Source organism: Oreochromis aureus, linkage group 19 (assembly GCF_013358895.1).
Source record: "Oreochromis aureus strain Israel breed Guangdong linkage group 19, ZZ_aureus, whole genome shotgun sequence".
Classification (NCBI taxonomy): Eukaryota; Metazoa; Chordata; class Actinopteri; order Cichliformes; family Cichlidae; genus Oreochromis; species Oreochromis aureus.
Window position 1 is genome coordinate 23,947,095 of NC_052960.1, and position 19,847 is coordinate 23,966,941.

At 38.7% G+C, this 19,847-nt stretch overlaps 1 protein-coding gene across 4 annotated transcripts in view; it reads right to left on the reverse strand.

The window, feature by feature from the left end:
* Positions 1 to 19,847, reverse strand: part of slc4a11 (solute carrier family 4 member 11) — a 105,263-nt gene that overhangs the window by 8,719 nt on the left and 76,697 nt on the right. For all 4 annotated transcript variants that reach the window (XR_005609413.1, XR_005609414.1, XM_031750953.2 and 1 more), the window contains exons 8-17: positions 18,974 to 19,183; positions 15,937 to 16,021; positions 14,839 to 14,964; positions 12,313 to 12,426; positions 11,113 to 11,245; positions 9,597 to 9,670; positions 6,391 to 6,610; positions 5,865 to 5,971; positions 3,098 to 3,263; positions 1,112 to 1,285 (exon numbers count right to left, since the gene is read on the reverse strand). Coding sequence is in view for 2 of the 4 variants with exons in the window: in XM_031750953.2 (XP_031606813.1) it covers positions 1,112 to 1,285; positions 3,098 to 3,263; positions 5,865 to 5,971; positions 6,391 to 6,610; positions 9,597 to 9,670; positions 11,113 to 11,245; positions 12,313 to 12,426; positions 14,839 to 14,964; positions 15,937 to 16,021; positions 18,974 to 19,183 (1,409 nt within the window). In the remaining 2 variants the exon portion in view is untranslated. The remainder of the gene's footprint in view (positions 1 to 1,111; positions 1,286 to 3,097; positions 3,264 to 5,864; positions 5,972 to 6,390; positions 6,611 to 9,596; positions 9,671 to 11,112; positions 11,246 to 12,312; positions 12,427 to 14,838; positions 14,965 to 15,936; positions 16,022 to 18,973; positions 19,184 to 19,847) is intronic.

Genomic DNA, 19,847 nt, shown 5'->3' on the forward strand with positions numbered 1-19,847 from the left:
AGACAAACCATGTCTACTGTTCCTGGAAATGACTCTCCAATCAGATGATCTCTGTTCATAATTCTGATGTTCATGTGTCACAGTTCACGGCTGCACTGACCATGGCATGTTCATAGCAGGACACCGCAGAAGAGGGGAAAAAAAAAAAATCATGCACACCTGTCAATAAGCAACACGATGCTCTGGGAAAAAGTTTAGTGGCCTGATGAAGGCTGAACTGTTTTTGGAGAAGAACCTGCACAATTATATATGTTTTCTGAAGTTGAAAATGGACCTCACCATCATTTTAAGAAAATAATAAATTTCCCAACATTTCAGGTTGGCTGTCCAAATGATGATGAAATCCCTTTTTATTGGAGTTGTTAATTCAGACTCTAGACACTGATGTTGAAAAAAAGGTTGTTATATCATCATATACATATTTTACTTCCTATGCATGCAACATGAGGGATTGCATCTGTGACCTTGGAATGACCTCATCAGGACTCTCAACCTGTGGAGCTGAAACCTCACATTTTTCTCGTGTAATTTTTATTTATTTTACTTTGTGTTTATCTTATTCTTGAGTCTTTTTAATTTAATGTCACCCGTTCAGGACTAGTAAGCACCTCCTAATAAAGATGCAATAAAAATACTTTTAGTACACCTTCAAAAATATTGGAAAACAGCTGTTCATAAACAGTCAGTGATACTAATATTCAAAATTTCCTAGGAATTTTCCAGACATATACACACTTTCAAAATTCCTAAAATTGCACACTTTTCTCCAGCTTATATCTCTAATTAAATCTTCTGAACTTATATAAGACTGTCCCCCCTAGTCTCCATTAATCATACTCAACTACTTTCTTAATCCCGAATATATGCAAACTGTAATTTTGCACATATCTGTGTGGCCAGACTGATGAACATAATCCTCTCATCTATTAAAAACTCCCTCACCTCTTCCACCCGGAGGGAAAATCTTTAGTTACATAGTAATCGCGCAATCAGGGAAGAACAGGATACAGTAGCTCGGATACAACTCAAAATTACAGTCGCCACACGCTCTGAAGACGAGCTTTAATTAAGAATCTGATTAGCACTGGAAGTGAGAGGGTGGGTAACTCACGTCTCGTAGAGGTGCCCCCCCTCGACGCGCTGCTCCACAAAAGCCAGCTGGCGCACATGGAGGGTGGAGTGGGGGAAGGCGGCATGCATCCAGGGCAACCCCAGCACTGACATTAGGATGTTAATGAGCCCAGAGAGCATCAGGTCCCAGTGATATGCAGTACCCTTCAGCAATCTGAGGAGCAATGCAACCATTACAGTCAACAACATAATGCAGCACAAAAACAGGTTAAAGCTGCCTCTAAAACCATAAAGGGACAAATTACATACAAATGTAAGAAAGTAATAGAGTACATTTACCATAAGTTATATAAATAGGTTTAAAGGCACGCACAAGAAAACTGCCATACACAAATTTTTAGAAGTCCACGTGACAGTAGTCTGCCTGTACACTCTACAACTACCAGTACACTTCTGCTAAAACCAAAAAGGGCATCTTTCTCCTAAGGTCAGTGATGCCCTTCGACAAACCTCACTCACGTTTCACTAACTTTTTCCCATTAAACATAAAAGAAAAAATCCTGTACATTTTTGTAGATTCGTTCTTTTTTCTTTTTTACAGAAAGAAAAGCACAAACCAATATGTCACTGATGATGACATCATAAGCTGAGCATGACATTACAGTAATGTTACACAAAAACAAGGCTGCGACCTTTTTGATGCCACCAAACTTTTTTTTAATGCTCCTGTTAGTGAGGGATCACTGCAATGCATTATCTCTGAGGTGGTATGAGGGGGACTCTCTCTGTGTGTGTGTGTGTGTGTGTGTGTGTGTGTGTGTGTGTGTGTGTGTGTGTGTGTGTGTGTGTGTGTGTGTGTGTGTGTGTGTGTGTGTGTGTGTGTGTGTGTGTGTGTGTGTTTCTTTGGGTAGCCTAAAACTGTAAATATGCTGCCTGAAGGCAGACAGCAGCAGTTTTGTAAAGAAATATGAACACACTGATCACTAGTTGTGCCTCCTGCTCCGTGCCCTTGCATATGACATTGGCACCGCCTCATACTGTAAATTACAGTGCATAGGAAACTTTAGGTCATCAAGCATAAATCTAAGTGACAGAGGATTTTACTGGTGAAGAAGCCTTTAGCTTTATTTTCATTTATATCCACTAAACAACCATATATATATAACTTTGTAAGTCGGGATCATGCTGAGAGCCTGTAAAGTCTTTATTCAATTTCAACATGTTGTCATAATTTTTAAACTAACACGACTGATGCAGTCAAATATCTGTGCGGGTGGGGGAAAAAGTTCAAATGCTTCAAAAAAGATGTAAAGCAAATAAAGGAATGGACCGGATAAAATAATACAAAGAACAAAGCTGCAGGAGAAATAGTTTCAGCTGTTTGGGACTCTTTTATTAATGACATATGAAGGAAAACATGAGGTATAAACAAAGTGAATTCTGTTTACCACTCTTTTTCATCTCACAGTGAGTCCCATTTTTAGACATCTTTAATTTTTTTTCTGAATTTTGAGGACTAGTGGATATCTGCCCTCTGGGGAATTCTTCCATATTTGGAGCAGACATTTAGATCCAATTAATCTCTGTCCAACAAATGTACAAGCCAATGCCAGAAATTCCATCATTATAGGTTTTCACTGTAGGGCTGCTAGATGGTTGATGGCTCTAAATTGGCCCATCCAATGCAGATTTAGAAGAACTGGGTAAAAGCTCACATTGTGTTTTGGCTCTGAGGCTTCTTCAGAGCTCTCTGACTGTGACAATTTGACTCAGATGTCAAATTTCTGGCTCAGTTCTTCCACCCTCCCTAACAGACTGGAAAATATCCGGTTGAAGCAAATTCCAAAGTGGAGGAGTGGATCTCTAAAAGTCTGACAGCATTCTGAATGGTCACAGGAAGAGTGCTAAGCAAATACTAGAATCAACTCAAGTTTCCCCTTGGTGTTGTTAAGCTATTTTCAGTGAAGAGAGTTTTGCAGTCATATCTCTTAGATGTCCAACGTCTGCTCAGCACATAAGGATTTACCTGTTTTCTGGTGCGTTCGTCAGCGAAACAACAATGTTCTGGTCGATGAAGATGAGGAGGGCCAGGAGGAAGCCGAGTCCCATGGCGCTGACAACGTTCATGGGCGACAGCCGCTCAAATGGTGCCACGTTGAAGATGGGCCGGTTATGAACTTTAAACACTGGAACTGTTTCAAAGGAAGAAAACAAAGCAAAAAAAATAACAACCACGAGTTTAACTTTATATAACAAAATGATGCCTTAAACCTCCATCATAACTCGTATTTAACTTTAGCCTGTGACGTGAGAAACATCTGCTTCTAACGAGATTCTTGTATGTGTGAATGTACTGAAATTCATTAAGCATATTCTTAAGAAAAGAGCTGTGTAAAATTCATTAGCATTACTCCTATCTCATCACATTCCATCATTACAAACACGACAGTCTCTTAAACTCTTGTAATGACTCATGTTTTTTTCACACCAATAATCATAAGAGAGGCTGGATTTTTTTTTCAAATGCTGAACATCTTATTTGGCACACTCTCCTGTCAAATGCGGTTGAATTAAGTGCAGTTGGTTAAATTTAGGAAGGAATGACAATACAATAATGGCTCTATTATCTTATGACTTATTGTCTCTGGAGGTAAAGCACTTATATTTAAATTCATATGAGGGTTTGGCACTGATCTCTTTGTTTCTATGTCGACCTCTAGAGAACAGCTGCTGCCTTGGCAACAATGAATGGGGACACAAAATGATGCTAAACAATAGAGGATAAAAATTGAAAATCTCCAACGTGTTTTGGCCTGCGCCTTGATTGGGGAACATAAAAAGACAATAAAGGCGTTAAATAAGAGGGGCCTCGCAGTTAGAAAACATGTTTTGGAAATAAAAAGGTTGTAAGTTTGTGCCCTTCAGCAGTTTAGGATATCTTCAAAATCCTTAAATGGAGCTCAAACAATACCACAGTATGTCACAAAGTAAGAGATTGAGCAATCACTTTGTTTACACTTAGGTTGCTTCAACAATTTTATTTCATAATTGTTTAAAAATGTTAAATGGGTATCCCTGACAAACAAGACACTCATAAAAGCTCTCAAGAGTAAATTATTAAAATATATATTTATAGATGTACTCAAGAAACTATTTAATGTTTTAGTTATCTTTTATTAAAATGCTGTGACAGACTATAGAGATAAATAAAGTTTTCACGGGCCTTCATAGGAATTAAGAGGATAAGTAGTAGCATGGTGCTGCAAATCACATGCACTTGATTATTGATCATCCGCATGTGCGAGCTCCTCTCTAAAAGCACAAGTTTCGACAGTTTGCAGGTCTGGGGTATTCATGTGTTTGTTAACATAATGCAACAATCCTCCCATGAGTGGCCCTCCCAGCAAATTCACCCCAAGGTCAGACTGCAAGACTGCAGAGATACTATTAAAACAAAACAGCTACACTGCAGACTCTTCAGGGCTCCATTAGCCATGTTAAATATTAAAGTTAATTACAGTACAAGTACAAAAAAGAATGAAAGCTCTTGTTTCTAAAAAGAGCATGGTAGCACAGCTTAAGCATAATGCACGGCGCCTGTTTTGGCAAAAACCACAATGTATCAGGACAAATATGTCCTACCAACTGTCAAGTATGGTGACAGAGTGCTGATGATTCGGGCTTGTTTTGCAGTCACTAGACCTCGGCAGTTTATAGTTACTGAGTCAGCCATGAACTCTGTAGTGGACTGTATCCTTATGTTAAATATGCGGCTCTCTGTCTGCCGGCTAAAACTTGGCCAAACAGATTCATTGGACATTACACCGGTCATCTCAACAATACCAGCAAATCTACAACAGAATGATTCTTTTCTTTTTCACCCAAAGTATTTCAATGGCCCCTGAAACAACCTGACTGAAACGCTATAGTGAGACTTGAAGAGAGCTGCCTACAAACCTCAATGAAGTGAAACAGCCCTATAAAGAAGACTGAGCCAAAACTTTTCCACAACAGCGCGAGAGACTGACAAAGTCAAAGTAAACAATTATTTCAAGTTATTGCTGTTGAAGGTGGTTCTAAAAGCCAGTGAATCATGGGGTGTACTTAGATTTTTACAGAATTGCATAGAGTCCTGTGAACACTCACTTTATCACATGATTATTAGTAATTTGAAATGGAATTTGTGTGGGCATTCAAGGTTCCTGAAAAAAAAGAGTTTTAAGAACATGAATCTTCCCTTACTAAATAGAAAAAACATATACAAGGTTTAATAAATACAAAATTACTGAGAAAAGAGAAAACTAACTAACCACTAACCAAGTATTAGGGACAGTTTTCAGACAGTTTCTTTATTTTGGGGTCTCTTTTGAATGAAATGGACATTATATAGCTGTGGAGCTATACTGCAAATCTTCCATTAATCACACAGACAATTGATGGTGTAGTTCTTGACTACTCACGGTAACATCCTTGACCAAGACAATGAACCTCTATCGCTTTGCATGTGTGAGAATTGCAAGATACGTTTTCCTCCACCTGTGTCAATGACTCGAATTTACTGGTACAGGCCATAGTCACACCCCCTTCTCCAAAATAAAAGTGTTAGAACTAGGGTGAAAAAAGTGCTGCATGTGGTCAAATGTTTCAAACATTTTTAGTTTTAAAACAGTTTTAAAATAAGAAACACACTATATTAGACTGCATAGTATTATTTATAATGAACATCTCAAATGCACTCTATAACTGCAATAAATAAATGATACTAACACTACCAAGCAATAAATGATACTGACGTTCAATGTCACTGAAAATGTAGGAGCCGATGAAGGAGAACATGAGCACTGAGATTGGCAGGGCACAGTCCGACAGCACCTCCCTCACTTTGGCATGCAGGAACGGACTTGAAGAGAGAGAGGGAGAAAGGAGAAGGGAGTGAGGAGGGAGAGACAAATAATAGAGGAATACAATTACTGTGGACAAGACAAGGACAATGGCTGCAATCCTGACACTGCTTAAGTACCTTGGTCCGCCTTTTGCTTACACAATTGAATCGAGCTTTGAGGTTGATTTGATTACTGGGAGCAATCAGAAGTAGAATATTAATGCTTATTAAATCACAGGCTGGAACAGAAGCTTCGACTGAAAAGTGAGCTTTGTAAGAGCTGTCTGGAAAGTTCCTGTAAGCTCTGTCACTCCTTTAGAGTCAAGGCCCTACTCAGCGGTATTCATGCTAGCAGGCAGTGCTCCCATCCAAACACAATTTAAACTTCTCCAATGATTTATCTTAAGAGTGCTGCAGCACTGCAGTGCTGCACATACCTCCTTTTGAACTGGTAGAGAGTATAGCCCATCCATAATGTCCCGAGCATCAGCAGGAGGCAGAGGACAGGTCTCTCTCGACTGCACTGGATGAAGGATTCAGTAAGTGCAAACCCCGCGACCACCTCACTCCTGTTTCCCCCCAGCAGGTCTCCACCTTGAGGAAAGTCCCCTATGCTTCTGTTGGCCAGTGTTGGAGCGTGGTAGTACCTATGAAAGACTGAAATCACATTCACAGTGTTTAGCTATAAACAGTGTTGGGGAGTAACGAAATACATGTTCCGGCGTCACGTATTTAAAATACAAAATATGAGTAACTGTATTCCGTTACAGTTACCGCTTAAATAGGTGATAATTAGAATACAATTACTTTGTTGAAATAAATGTATTACAAGGCTGTCTTTTCTTGTTTCATATTTTAGGCTATGCCCTCTCTATCCCCTCCCTAATTTTTGTAATACCACGCACTGCCGGAAACTCAAACAAAAGAGGCTCTAATGTAAGCGTCCTGTTAATGTTGGTGGCGTCAGTTACACAATGGACCCGGAGCCAGCACAACAGAGCCAGCAGTGCACGGGCAGGAATGCGTTTCTTACTTGGAAATTCCGTCACCACTTCACATTTAAAGAAGAAAGGGATGGGCGAAATCTGACCGTGCAATGCAAACTCTGTTTATCAGCAACCATCTGGAAGTCAGTTCGTTTTTAAAAACTACCTTGTTTTAGTTGTGGTAGCTACCTGGGTTATGTGCTACTTCAGTATCGTCGATGTACTATTGCTGTGTGATTTATTACTATTAATGAAGGCTGCATTACAATCTGGTAGCTGCAAATATTCAGATACAGAAATAGTCTTCTATACGAGATCACTGCAAAAAGTGCAGTCTTACCTAATGTCCACCCTACTGTTACTCATTTTATATTAAGATTTAAAAATCGAGTTGATATTGCTTTCAGAACTGCACAAGATAATTTTGCTGCTAGCAGGTTGTTAATGCTATCCATTAAGTCTAACAGTCTGCGGTCCATGAACTAACCTCAGCTAACACCAGCTAACAATGTTAGCAATAGTACAGTAATAGTACATTCATATAGTTGTAAAAAGCATGACAATATATCAAGTAATCCAAAGTATTCAGAATACGTTACTCACATTGAGTAACTTAACGGAATACATTACAAACTACATTTGGGCATGTATTCTGTAATCTGTAGTAGAATACATTTTCAAAGTAACCTTGCCAACACTGGCTATAAAATGCATCGTTAGTGTCAACAGATTCCATGTGAACCATCAGAGATACAATGAACAGACAATAACAACAAGTATGCTGCCAAAGTCTGGTATAGTAAATGACGCAATATCACAGATCTCAAATGAAATCCAAAACTTACAACTGACATATTTATAATCCTTAAAAAAAAAAAATTGATTGGATTCCTATCAACAGGAAAATCTTGAAAGAAAGCTTTGTATATAACCTTACCAAAACTACAAAAAATGTCCATCATGCTCAGGTTGCATTGTTCATGTTGCAGTCAACACAGAAAAGGCAAAGAAACACAGACTTTTAATAATGCTTAAATCTTTCATGAAGAGACACGTGAGAGTGACTGTCAGTATTGCTGGGGACAAAACTTTGAAAGTGAGATAAATCTCATCTGAGTTATGTCTCTACACTGAATGCCCATCAACCAGGCTGTAAAATACTCACTCAAGGTGCTATTTTTCTTGTACGTTTGGGTGTTTGATGCCAGTGTTCTCTTTCCAACCACTAAATGAACCAGTAACCTTAGTGATAATCTAAACTAATCAAACTTAGCAGAATAGGCCGAGTCTGGATTAGTGGTGAAATGATGGGAAACAGCACAGAATGCATTATCTACAACAGCTTTACCAAAATCTGCCTAGTTTGCTGAAATCAGTCTTTGCATCCATGTAAGGACTGCAGAATAAATAGCTCACCAACTGTAATGTGTGGCTAAAGGCTGGGATTTTAAACTCAGTGGAGATGGTGCTTTTTCTGCCATTGTGACTTAGAATGAATGCACAACTTTGTCTCTATGAATTTCATAATGGGTGTGACATAATACCTTCTAACGTCACTTTTGAGGAAGAGTGTATGAGATGACTAGCTCCCTCCACAGGTCTTTTCATCAAACAGGGATAAAGTTACAGGCTAGGCGAGGTTGTGCAGGTGACTAGATTCAGCCCCAAACTGTATTCATTTGTGTTAGTGGAAAATATTTTGGAGGAACAGTGTCAACAAAATAGCATAGGTTAATGTTATGGTAATGGCATATGAGCTCGGAGCGTATTTTACAAATGGTTTCTGAAAATTGAACTACTGCACTGGCAATCTACAAAACAGGAGAACACTGCATTCAAAATAAATTACATTCAGCTATCGTCATCTCATTTTTGTGAAATTAAATTGTGTAAAATATTTATGATATGGGGCCATAAAAGCTGGGGTGGTATAATATAGCTGCAGATGGGGTTCAAAATCTGGACTGATTAATTTCTGAAGCCTCTCAATCTGCTGACCCACAACAGTAACAAATGACCTCGCGTGGTATTTCTGTCTCCCTACTATTTTAAAAGGTAATATTTCTCAACTCTTGGCCAAACATATGCTTGTTTATCTAAATTTACTAATTAAGATCATATTTTTATATTACCCATGGTTCACTAGTAAGTCATTTGGCAGGTGACTGTGTCTTTTGGTCTTTTATGTTTTGCTGTCAGGGTATTAAATATAAGTCTTTAGCTGTTATTATGAAAAAATTCTATCTGGCTTCACTATCACAATAAACACGGTTTGTTCCTCCTTAAGTATTAGATTTTAAGAGGTGCAGAGGACTGCAGAAGGAATATACAAACACTGGAAGAAACTATTTGACAGTTTTTAATTAAAAGGACTAAATGATTAGTTGAAGAGATCTTATGACTCTCAGCTGCCCACTTAAATTATAATCTCAAAATTCACTTACAGATAATAATGTGTATGTATGTGGTAGTGAAGGCTTTTATCTTCTTTATCTTTCGGGGCTTAGAAATCAACATCAGACACGAGCTTGCGGCAGATTTGACAGCAGGCGTGTTGAGTTAGCCGACTACATTGATTTGATTTTCACCACAGAAAGGCAACGTGTAAACAACTCACAGAAAAAAAAAGATATTTCTTGTGTGTTTCATGAACTTACTTTTGACTGTGCCTTTCACAGCATCAACCACAAATGCAATGGAAATGAACAGGGCAATGACCTCCTCTGTTGACCTAAACACATTACACAAGTGACAATTAAGACCGTTGTAAGACGGTAAAAACTAACATAATTACACATATATATATAAAAAAGGAAAACTATAATAAAAAAAACACATCAGAAGGAAATGAAGATTAATGAATTAACAGACATGTTTTCAGAACAAAGTGTGCATTACTGTTTTCTTATAATTGATATTTTTCTGCACTCTTGTGTTTTTAGGGTACATAAGGTTTTCTTGTACTAGCTGCATTAGTCCAATTAGAGATCATAGGTGGCACAGCTGTGGTTACCAGCTGTGGTCACCAAGTTTCTTTGTTAACCCGGGATTTCAGAGAGCTCTGTGCTTAAATAAAAGGGCTGTTTGACGGCTCCTTTGAACCTCCTTCCATAGAAAATGCACCGACTACTACAGTCAAGAGGAACACGTCACAGAGCTCGACTGTGACACAAAGAAGCATTGTCTAAAGGCAAGACAGGAATGTCGCTAACACTGTTAATGTTATAAATTCATAAGTTAAATATTTATTTCAACACAGAACACACTCTCAGCATTGTCATTTAACCTTAAGGTTCCACATTAGAGCTTGTAAATACTTCAAATGGAAGCTCAGGAATACTCAGGAAGTCCATTTAAGTCTGACACTGACCAATAATGAAGAATAACCCTCCATGGAAATTACTTTAATCTCTGGCCAACATGAAGTTAATTTCACTGCCTGTATAATACACTCTGTGATAAATACATACAGAGTAATTCATTTTATAATCTCCATTAGCTGATATACTGGCACTATGACACCAACTTTGCAATAAAATACAACTATAATGCATCACCAACTAAATGGATGCGGTTCCTAAGATAACACAGTAGCAGGATTTACAGGTCAGTATCATAAAACCAGTCGAACAGCAAATTACTGCTAGTCCCATAACGAGAGTTGGAAGTACCGAGTGGGAAGTGCATTACAGCTGGTGGGTGTTTGAATGCATGCTGGTCTGGCAGAATTTGAGTATAAATACATTTATTAACCGAAATTATGGACTCTTATTTATGGAAATTTCAATGCAAGATATTTCCCAATCTGTGAACCAAAGAAAGAAACAAAACAAAAAAACACTGTGTCCCAAATTTACTCAAACTGTGTAACACATACTTTTTTCAACTTAACCAAAGTTGCACTGATTGCAATGTTATGCCACACATGCCTGTACAGTAAATATAAACTCCCTTTAAAATAAGTAAACGGATACTAGAATCTAATAATAATAATAACACATTTCAAACATTGACTGTGTGCATTCTTTAAAAACATCCTGCTGTCCCAAATACTTTTCTGTTGTTACAAACACATTTAAAACATTTTTCTATATGAGAGAAAGCAACCAAAATAAAAGGAAACTCAAAGTGATTAAAAAATTGGACTTATAAAATCAGGAATATGAAGGATACCTTTTGAAGAGCTTCATGAGCAGACTGACATTGAAGATTCCTCCCAGGATGAGAAAGAGGCAGTTCCACAACCCAATGCAGGCGTAGAAAGCTGGGAAATCCAGGTTGTAGTCGTCACAGATTCCTCGGATCACTGTGTTCCAGTTGCACATGTGCACAAGTAAACAGACAGACAAATAAACCGCATATAATAAATACACATTATGAAACTAAGTAACACAATTGCTATGCTAAATTTGTGATAGTGAGAAAAATGTTACAATAGAAGTTCATTACAGATGTCTCTACCAGCAAAGACTGACTTGTACACACACAAGCACAGACACATAAACAACGACTGGAAAAAAATTAAATTCATTCAAACATGAAAGGACAAAAAGAACTGTAATAGGTTTGTTAAAACCATAACAATTTAGTTGTAATCTTGAGCAGATTTGTACGCAGATGAGTTACAGCTTTACAAACAAGCCATTGTTCTGCTCAGACAGGCTGCTGGAAATGTGCTATAATTATGCCCATGAGAATGTGCATAGCACAGTTCTAACCCATTTACTTCAAAGATCATCACACCACAAACCTAACAAACAGCCTTGGTATTAAAACTACATCTTGGCATCGGAGTTGCTGCTTTTCCTCATCACGGCCTGATACTGCAGCTTCCAGCCGTCAAGATCGTTTAAATTCCAACCAACAAAACATCGCTGTTGGGTAAAAACCATGTAACAGTTTATGCGCTGTCTCTCTCTGAACTGAACCTAAAGTTTACATGTTTGTGAATGCGATGAGCGACTCTCCTGACCTGCAGGCCCCTGGAACCAATCATTACATAACCACAGTGCGCAAAAAATAAAAAAAATAAAGTTCTGCTCCTCATTCTTGAAAAAAAGAAACACAAGTTTTTGAAGATTTGTGCTTTTTGCTTGACTGCACCAGGAACACTCATTAAGGGCACATGTGTGAGCTAACAGCTTAATTACTCTAGTGGTACCGCTTTCTGGTAAAAGCAAGAACAGATGAGGACACGAGAGTTTTTGGCTGGTGCTCGACATGGTTGGGTGCTTCTTTTTCTTGATTTTTGACGTAATCTTCTTAGTACTCCACCCACTCCCAGCCTTCTATTCTAAGTGGCTGTCAGCAGAAACTGTGAAAAGATAAGTGCATCTTGATTGAGATGAGCTGAATGAAAGTGGGGAAGCCTACCGCTGATGAAAATGGCGAGGGGAGCTGTGGTTAGAGGGATGACTAGAGGAGAGCCGGCAAACAACGAGTAGATGACCCCGCCGATACTCTGGCCAATGATGGTCTTCCGAACATCTGGAGAGAGATGACACACAGAGAACACACAGCGTGAAGCTCTGATTAATGTGCATGAGTGACTGCTAGGGTTCTTTTGAAGCTGAAGTAAGTTACATATTCATTTTCCAGATAAGTTAACTTTGGAAATAATATGTATATTTTTTCCTTTTCTTTTTTAAAATAAAACACCTAACGTGATGCCTTTTCCACCCCCATTGAGTACATAATTATGTGAATATTTTCCAAAAAAGAGGTTTCAATGTTTCACTGTTTTACTACGTGTATGGTCACCTGAAACTTGCATTAGGTACTTTTGAACAATCATCAGCTCACAATATATATGTGTTAAGCTCAGAAAAAAAGTGAAGGTCAAACATACAAGAGAAAAAAGAACAGTAAGCATACTTATTAAGGAAAGTGCTTACTCATATACCACAATGAATAAAGGAGAATTACTACTAGATTTTGGCACTATGTACAGAGACCAAAATTAGCCCTTTCTGGTCTTATCCAACAGTATTGTGCAACAGTCTTGAGCCACTACTCGTTTGTTTAGATTTTTCTCTCAAGGAGCCAAATTTTCTTGTGATTTTTAAAAAAAAAAAAAAGTGGTGTTATAAATTGGCACCATCGAGTCTATTCTGTATTTCCACGTATGTCTGCACGTTTCAATAAATTACTGTAAGTTTTTCCAATTTTCCTAGCCAAATATAAAGAAATAAGGGGCACAAATCAAGATTTTTGCACACTAATGTGTTACTATTTAATCTCAGTGCATTCATTAGCCACGTTATCAGCTAGAAGGTAAAAAAAAGTAGCTAAATCTAATTTTTCTGAGCTAAAAAAGTGAAAACTGGGCATTGTGAATTTCAAACAAGTGCTATTATTTGCTCATTGCCTGTCAAATATGGAAATAAGGAACTGTTTTTGTTTGCTTTAAAACTTTTAACTACTGGAAATTTCAAAATTACATTTATCAAAGTGATTGGCTGTTTATGTTCTCTACATATTTTGCACAAAAGGAAGATTATTTTCAATCGAATTAATTTTATTGTTTTAGCTCAAATTCACAACAGCCACCTCATGGCATTTTACATTGTTGGGTAAATGCCCTAAAATACTAGAGGTCAAACCACAACAATTAGCCAAACCCAATATGAGAAAAGAATTGGCGAAAGTGGGAAGGAGAAACTCCCTTTTAACAGGATGAAACCTCTGACAGAACCGGACAGGAGGGGCAGCCATCTGCCGCAACCAGTTTGGGGTGGAGGAAAGAGAAGAAGAAGGGAGAAAGAACAAAATACACTACAGACGAGAGAGAGAGAGCGAGAGGCAGAGTTTAATAATTTGAAAACACTGGTTTGCCCACTATGGACAAAAATTTCTATAGAATATTTAAAATTTTTGAAACTAAAATGAATAAACATGTTATTTTCCTCTTAGGCCTGTCCTCTAGAGAGTTACATGTATTTATTGAAAATTAGAGAAGCTTCTTCTAATTGCCAGAAAGTATCGTGCACACAGCAGAATCAAAGTGTTACCATCGGGTATCAGGAAATCTTTAATAGTCTCCCACATGAAAGATTACATTCTACTATAAAAAGAAATGAAAAACAATTTTTGAGGGTCTCGTCACTGATTTTAGACCATCTACCTTCAAGCCTGGAAAACACTTCTAGAAGAGAAGAATTTTGCTTAATTGAAGTACTGAGTACTGAATGGTTAGCTTAAAAAGACATGCAAGGTATGGGAGCAGTTAAAATCACCCTTTTATGTCTTCCTGTTTCATTTAACTGTTTATCATCACTATTACAACAATTATTATTACTACGAGTTTTTTATTTATTATTCTGGATTTGCTAACCATGTCATAGGTCTGTTGTGGGTGTGTGCGTGTGGGCTTTTCATTGCTTTGTGTGTGTACTGAACTGTTTGACATTCTTTGTTAAAACTTCATTAAAATTATTAGAAAAAAAATGTGTACTGTGTTTCATAATACTGCCTAAAGGAACTGCTTATGATGTAAAAAAGTATTTTCATGTGTGAAAATACCCCATATACATGAAATGGAGATTATCATATAGATATGATTCATAACATTGCAGCACCCATGGTATCTATGTAGTAAAATACTGTGGTCAGTGGTTTTGCATTGAGGTCTAGCAGGACAAGCACAGAGATGACAGAGACCAAAAGAAGATCATTGGTAACCTTCACTAATGCTGCTCTTGTGTTATGATGAACTCTAAATTCTGACTAAAACTCTTCTTTTTATTTTTAAACTTTCATTTTTCAACAGTTATTTTCCTAAACAATTGATAAAATCGCTGTTTTTACACCCACCACTTGATACTGAAATGGAAAAATTTGCTCAAGAATCCCAGTCTGAGAAAAGCATTCATGTTTCTAGATTTAAATACATGCTCATACCAATCTCGCCACGTGTGCTCTCATCATTGAGGGAGCCGAAAGCAATGGCAGGGAGGAGGATGGCAATGTAGAGGAAGATGGCTGTGGTCATGTACTTCAGCAGGGTTTTATTACTGCCAACTATACCTGAGGGGAGACAAACACAAACACATGAGTCATATTCACCTCATAATGGAGCGGAGGAGGCTCAACACTTTAATTTCAAAACGGCAAGAACATTAGCACAGTTCATCATCAGTACCTCTACATCTATAAACATCCAGTTCATACAGTAAAACTATTCTACTGAGGATTACGCTACCTGCTGCCCTTTTAAAATATGAGTCATTTGTTTTGGTTTCGTGTCATCCATCATTTTGCAAGAGCAGTTACCCAAATGATGGATAACTCATTTTGGAATAAAACACTTTAATTGGGCTCTAATGTGATCACAACAATTTTGGTCCTGTGACCTTCATCAGATAATCATTCTCTGATGACGCTCACAAGACAGAAATATCTTGATTTTGTTACTGCCCAGTCAATGTGTTTGGGTGATATGACACGAGGAAAGACCGAAAGGAAACAGCTGAAGAGGAGAATGCTCCTAGAAAACTCTGCTCTTCTTTACTCCGTCTTCTTTTCTTTACAACAGACAAGCAACATTTAATGACACAGATTAATCTAAAATATTTGTACACAAGCTATTCTAGCAACTAATTAACTAACACTTTATTTAAAAAAATACTCAGCATGAAGAAAGATGTACATTTATTTGACTTGAGGCACAAAGGCTCTTTCATGTTTGGCGGCAGTGCGACTTCAGTCGATAAAACCACCAGCCTGACGTGTTTGCAATGAGAATGTATAGTATGCAACGTGTGTGAAAGTCTCGTGTCTGATGACTTCTAATAATACTGGACATATGGAAACATATGAGAGCAGTAAGGCATCCGAGATAGTCATTTTAGCAGGAGATGACCCTAGACGTGACACAGATGCAGCACAGATGTAACTGAGGCAAAGGGTGACAGACAAATGAGGAGCTGCCAGAAGTACCACAGTGTGCCATAACAAGCAAGATGATTCATTTTCACTACAAGTTCAGGTCCAGCCTACCATCTGTGAAGTCAGAGGGGTAGAAAGGCAGCCTGCGGCAAAAGTCCTCATAAATTCCCCGGCCAGCTTTGAAGAAATCTTTACACTGTGAAGATAAGACAAAAGATTACTTTTTAAAAATGAGAAATAGTCTCACTGATGGAGTCCCACCTGCACCACCTTTAGACAGGAGAATTACGTATCACACTGTAGAACAAGAGCAAAGGAATAAATGCTGTGATATAAAATGAAATCATGTTAAACAAACCAAAATATGTTCCACATTATAGAAGAAAAAGCCACTCTATGGCTTGATGACGACACTAGAGGCAGTATCTTCATGATGATGTGAGCTGGGATGTTTTCCAATGAGAACTGTACCTTTTTGCAACTCAAAGTATCAGACACTTAGATGAAGATGCCTCTTATACAGACCACTCGGAGAAAGGAAGACAAAGAGTTTCCCTGCTGCAGAGTTTAAGTTCATTAGAGTTACCAGCTTTAGAAAGCAGCAATTAACAGCAGCTCAGATTAGTGCCAGGAGTTCAAATAGCAGCTACATCTCAGCATCAGCTGCTTAGAGGAAAACCTGCTGCAGAGACGCCACTATTGAGGAAGAACAATGATAAGAATTTGGCTCAGTCAAGGAGCACAAGAAGTAGAAATCTTTTTTTTTTTCCATCCTAGTCTGATTACGATGTCAACTAGGTGAATCTTTGGTATCTGACATGTAAGAAAAGATGATGGCACAGGGGTGCATTAACACTGTTGGTGAATTTTTCAGAAAGACAACACAAGCAAGATGGCAGCCACAAAGATCGACTGCAAAACTTTATATTATCTGGGTTGATTTTAGAAGGATTAACATTTGTGGTCAAACGACTAAAATCTGGTTACCTAATGGCCAGATACTGTTTTTAATGAAGAAGCAAAACTGATGGAGTGGCTTTTTCTCTATCTAATCTGGATTTGGGTGCACAGTAAGATCACTGTAGCGCATTTACGTCGTTCTGCCAGTATTATTGTCCCTGTCTATAGGTGGCATCACCCCAAAGTAACTGAAACTAAACGGAGATGAGCTTTTCAATTAAACCCATAATCTTAAATTATGTCCCTCTTGATGCATATGGTTCTGTTTTGCTTTTAGGCATTTTGCTAATTTAGTCTGCCTTATCCACGGTGACCTTGAAGAGTAATAAAACCCCAAGGCTGTATCCAGCTCTGCAACCTCGTTTTATTGTGGACAATGACACACTTAGATTAAAAGTTGCACATTTGATGATTCAGCTAAGACACTGGTGATTCCACTGGGGGATCTTTGAAAGATCATTTGAGTCATGACCATTAATGGCGTAGTTCTTAAAAATCATATAATCCAAAACATAGCAAGTAAAGCAGCATATCGGGATTTGGATATACATTTAATAGGATCTCCGTGTCTCCGAAAATGACTGGGAAAGACAGAGAGACGACAGCATCGGTGACGGAGAGAAGACTCAGTATAATTTTACACAAGACAGGAAGAGAATGGTTATAAAGAGCCATGTGATTTAAAAGGAGACGTGAAGTGTTTCATTTTAAAAGATGAGCTTTCAGGTTACACCAGACAGGGAGTAAATGTGTAGCCCTGATTAAGCTTATTAAGCAAATTATCCAATTACCCAGTGTTTCATTTTCTTGTTGAACATAGTATTATGCAATGAAGTGGAACGGATGACGATAGGGGGTGGGTGAGTGGGAAAAGCTCCCAGGAAAATCATTCTGGCCTCATTTGTCTTCTTAAAAAGTTTGGATGGTCTATGACAGATCAAAGGTATTTACATCACATGTAAACAACTTTTTTTCTCCAAGCTGGCTAGTTTTAGCTACACATGCTTGCTCAACAATGACTGTTCATTCATTAAATCCCTATACATCATGGAATTATTTATTATTGCAAGGAACAATGTGTGTGTTTGTGTGTGTGTGTGGGCGTGTGTGTGGGGTGAGGGGGTTGCAATCACCAGCTTTTGGCTTGAGTTCGATAAACAAAAGTCTCAGAGAGGAATTACCGTCCACCTGTTTGCCATTCGTTCTGATGGAGTGAGGCAACAGAAAGGAAAAACATAAAAACACAGCAGCAATTTGACCTTTTTTCTTAAAGTACCGGAAAGTGGTTTGCTGTTGCGGGTGGTCCAGTGTCAATTTTGGATGTGGAACAAGGAGAAGGCGGGCTGGCTGTTTTCCTGTAATTTTCTTTCTTATTTTATCATTTTCCGTTTCCTCTTTATTCCACCTGCTCCCCCTCCCCCATCGCTTCTTTCCCCTTTCTCTCCATCTGTCTTTCCCCATATAGCCCTCTGTCTCTGAGTGGCACTGAGCCTTTCAAGCCCTGGGATAAACACCTAACAAAATCCTTTGCTGTATAAAAAAAAACAAACAAAAAAAACAAGGGGAAATGTCTAGGAGCTGTGGCATGCCAGTGGCAACATTAGGAAGAGACGTCGGTCCGTGGCATTGAGCAGAGCCCCTCTGGAGGTGTGTGTGCACGTGTGTGTGTGCCGGCGAGCACATGCACGTGTAACTAAGGCGTGGGGAGTTCTGACAGGACTGTGAGAGATGTAAGGTCATTTACCCACTGAGGAGGCCTGGCAGGAGTTGATGCTGATTGATTAGGGGGAGAGAAAAGATTGAAGAGTCAAGCCAGTCGAGCGAGGAGGAGAGGAGGAGTGAAGGGGGAGGAGGAAATGGTGCTGAAGGTTGACGAAGGGAGAGAAAGAAAGAAATACAAGAGAAAAAAAAACTGTACTGTATGTGCGCAGTTATCCATTCTATAAACAATCATAAAGATGTGAGATGATCAAGAAATAAGTGAAAGGTAAGGGAGGATGAGGCAAACAGAGAAAAGGAAGAAGACCTCAAATATAACATCATCACAAGTTCTAACCAATCACAGGCACCATCTCAGGGCACCAAGCATGACTCGTAATGCCTTCACATCACTACAAAATGTGCGGAAACGTGTCTAATCGCCAAGCCCTGACACACACGCGCGCACTCATAAATTTTCCTTGCTGACCTTGAGGGGTTTATGACTGCGAGGGTCAGTCTCCTCCTTCCCCAGAGCCGTTGGCTTCTGGTTGGCTGCCGTGAGCTGGTGCCTCTGGAACACCAAAGCCTCCTTAAACTCCTCCTGTGTCTTTGTCTCCAGGAGCTTCTGCCTGAAGGAGATGTCGGAGAAGAGGGTGGCGAATGTGCGACCCAGCTCCATCGCCGTCTTGGTACTTTTCTATTAAAAAAAAAATGCAAAGTGATACAAAATTTAAATCACAAACCAGTCCTACACTTCTTTGCTGATCATGTGTTTGTTCTGTACAGTTGTTTGTATACCAATCAGTCACTACATGTGTAACTGCCTGATTTAAAAAATATATAGGTGAATAGTAGAGAGGCAAAGGCGGGCGAGGGGTGGGAGCATACGGTCTTTAACTAGGTTATTTTAAAACTGTGTTTGGGACATACCAAATATTTGAATTGATACCAGAGAACGGGATCAAGCTGCAGAGGTGTTATGGATGCATTTCTCTGTGACCTGGAGTCTCCACTGGATTTTACTGAAACTGCTGTGAATCCAAGTTGAATGCCTCTGGGGAAATAAAAACTTCAAAATCTCCTTTACAAAGGAGAGACTTTTTCCATACCAAAGAAATACTTTTTAATTGCAAAATGTATTTAAGTATTTAAGGTCAATAGTTTGCCCATGCCAACTGGGAAAATGTGCTTGTAGAAAGTGATGAGCACCCTGCTGCCAACATAAAACTCAGAGGGCAGCATGTCAGACAGGCAAAAAGCTAGAGTTTCTTTGAGGGTAACATTACATGAATGTGTTGATAAGCGCTTTCAGGCATGTGATTAACAGTTAATGAAAACAGAACTTTTTTTAACCAAAGGTC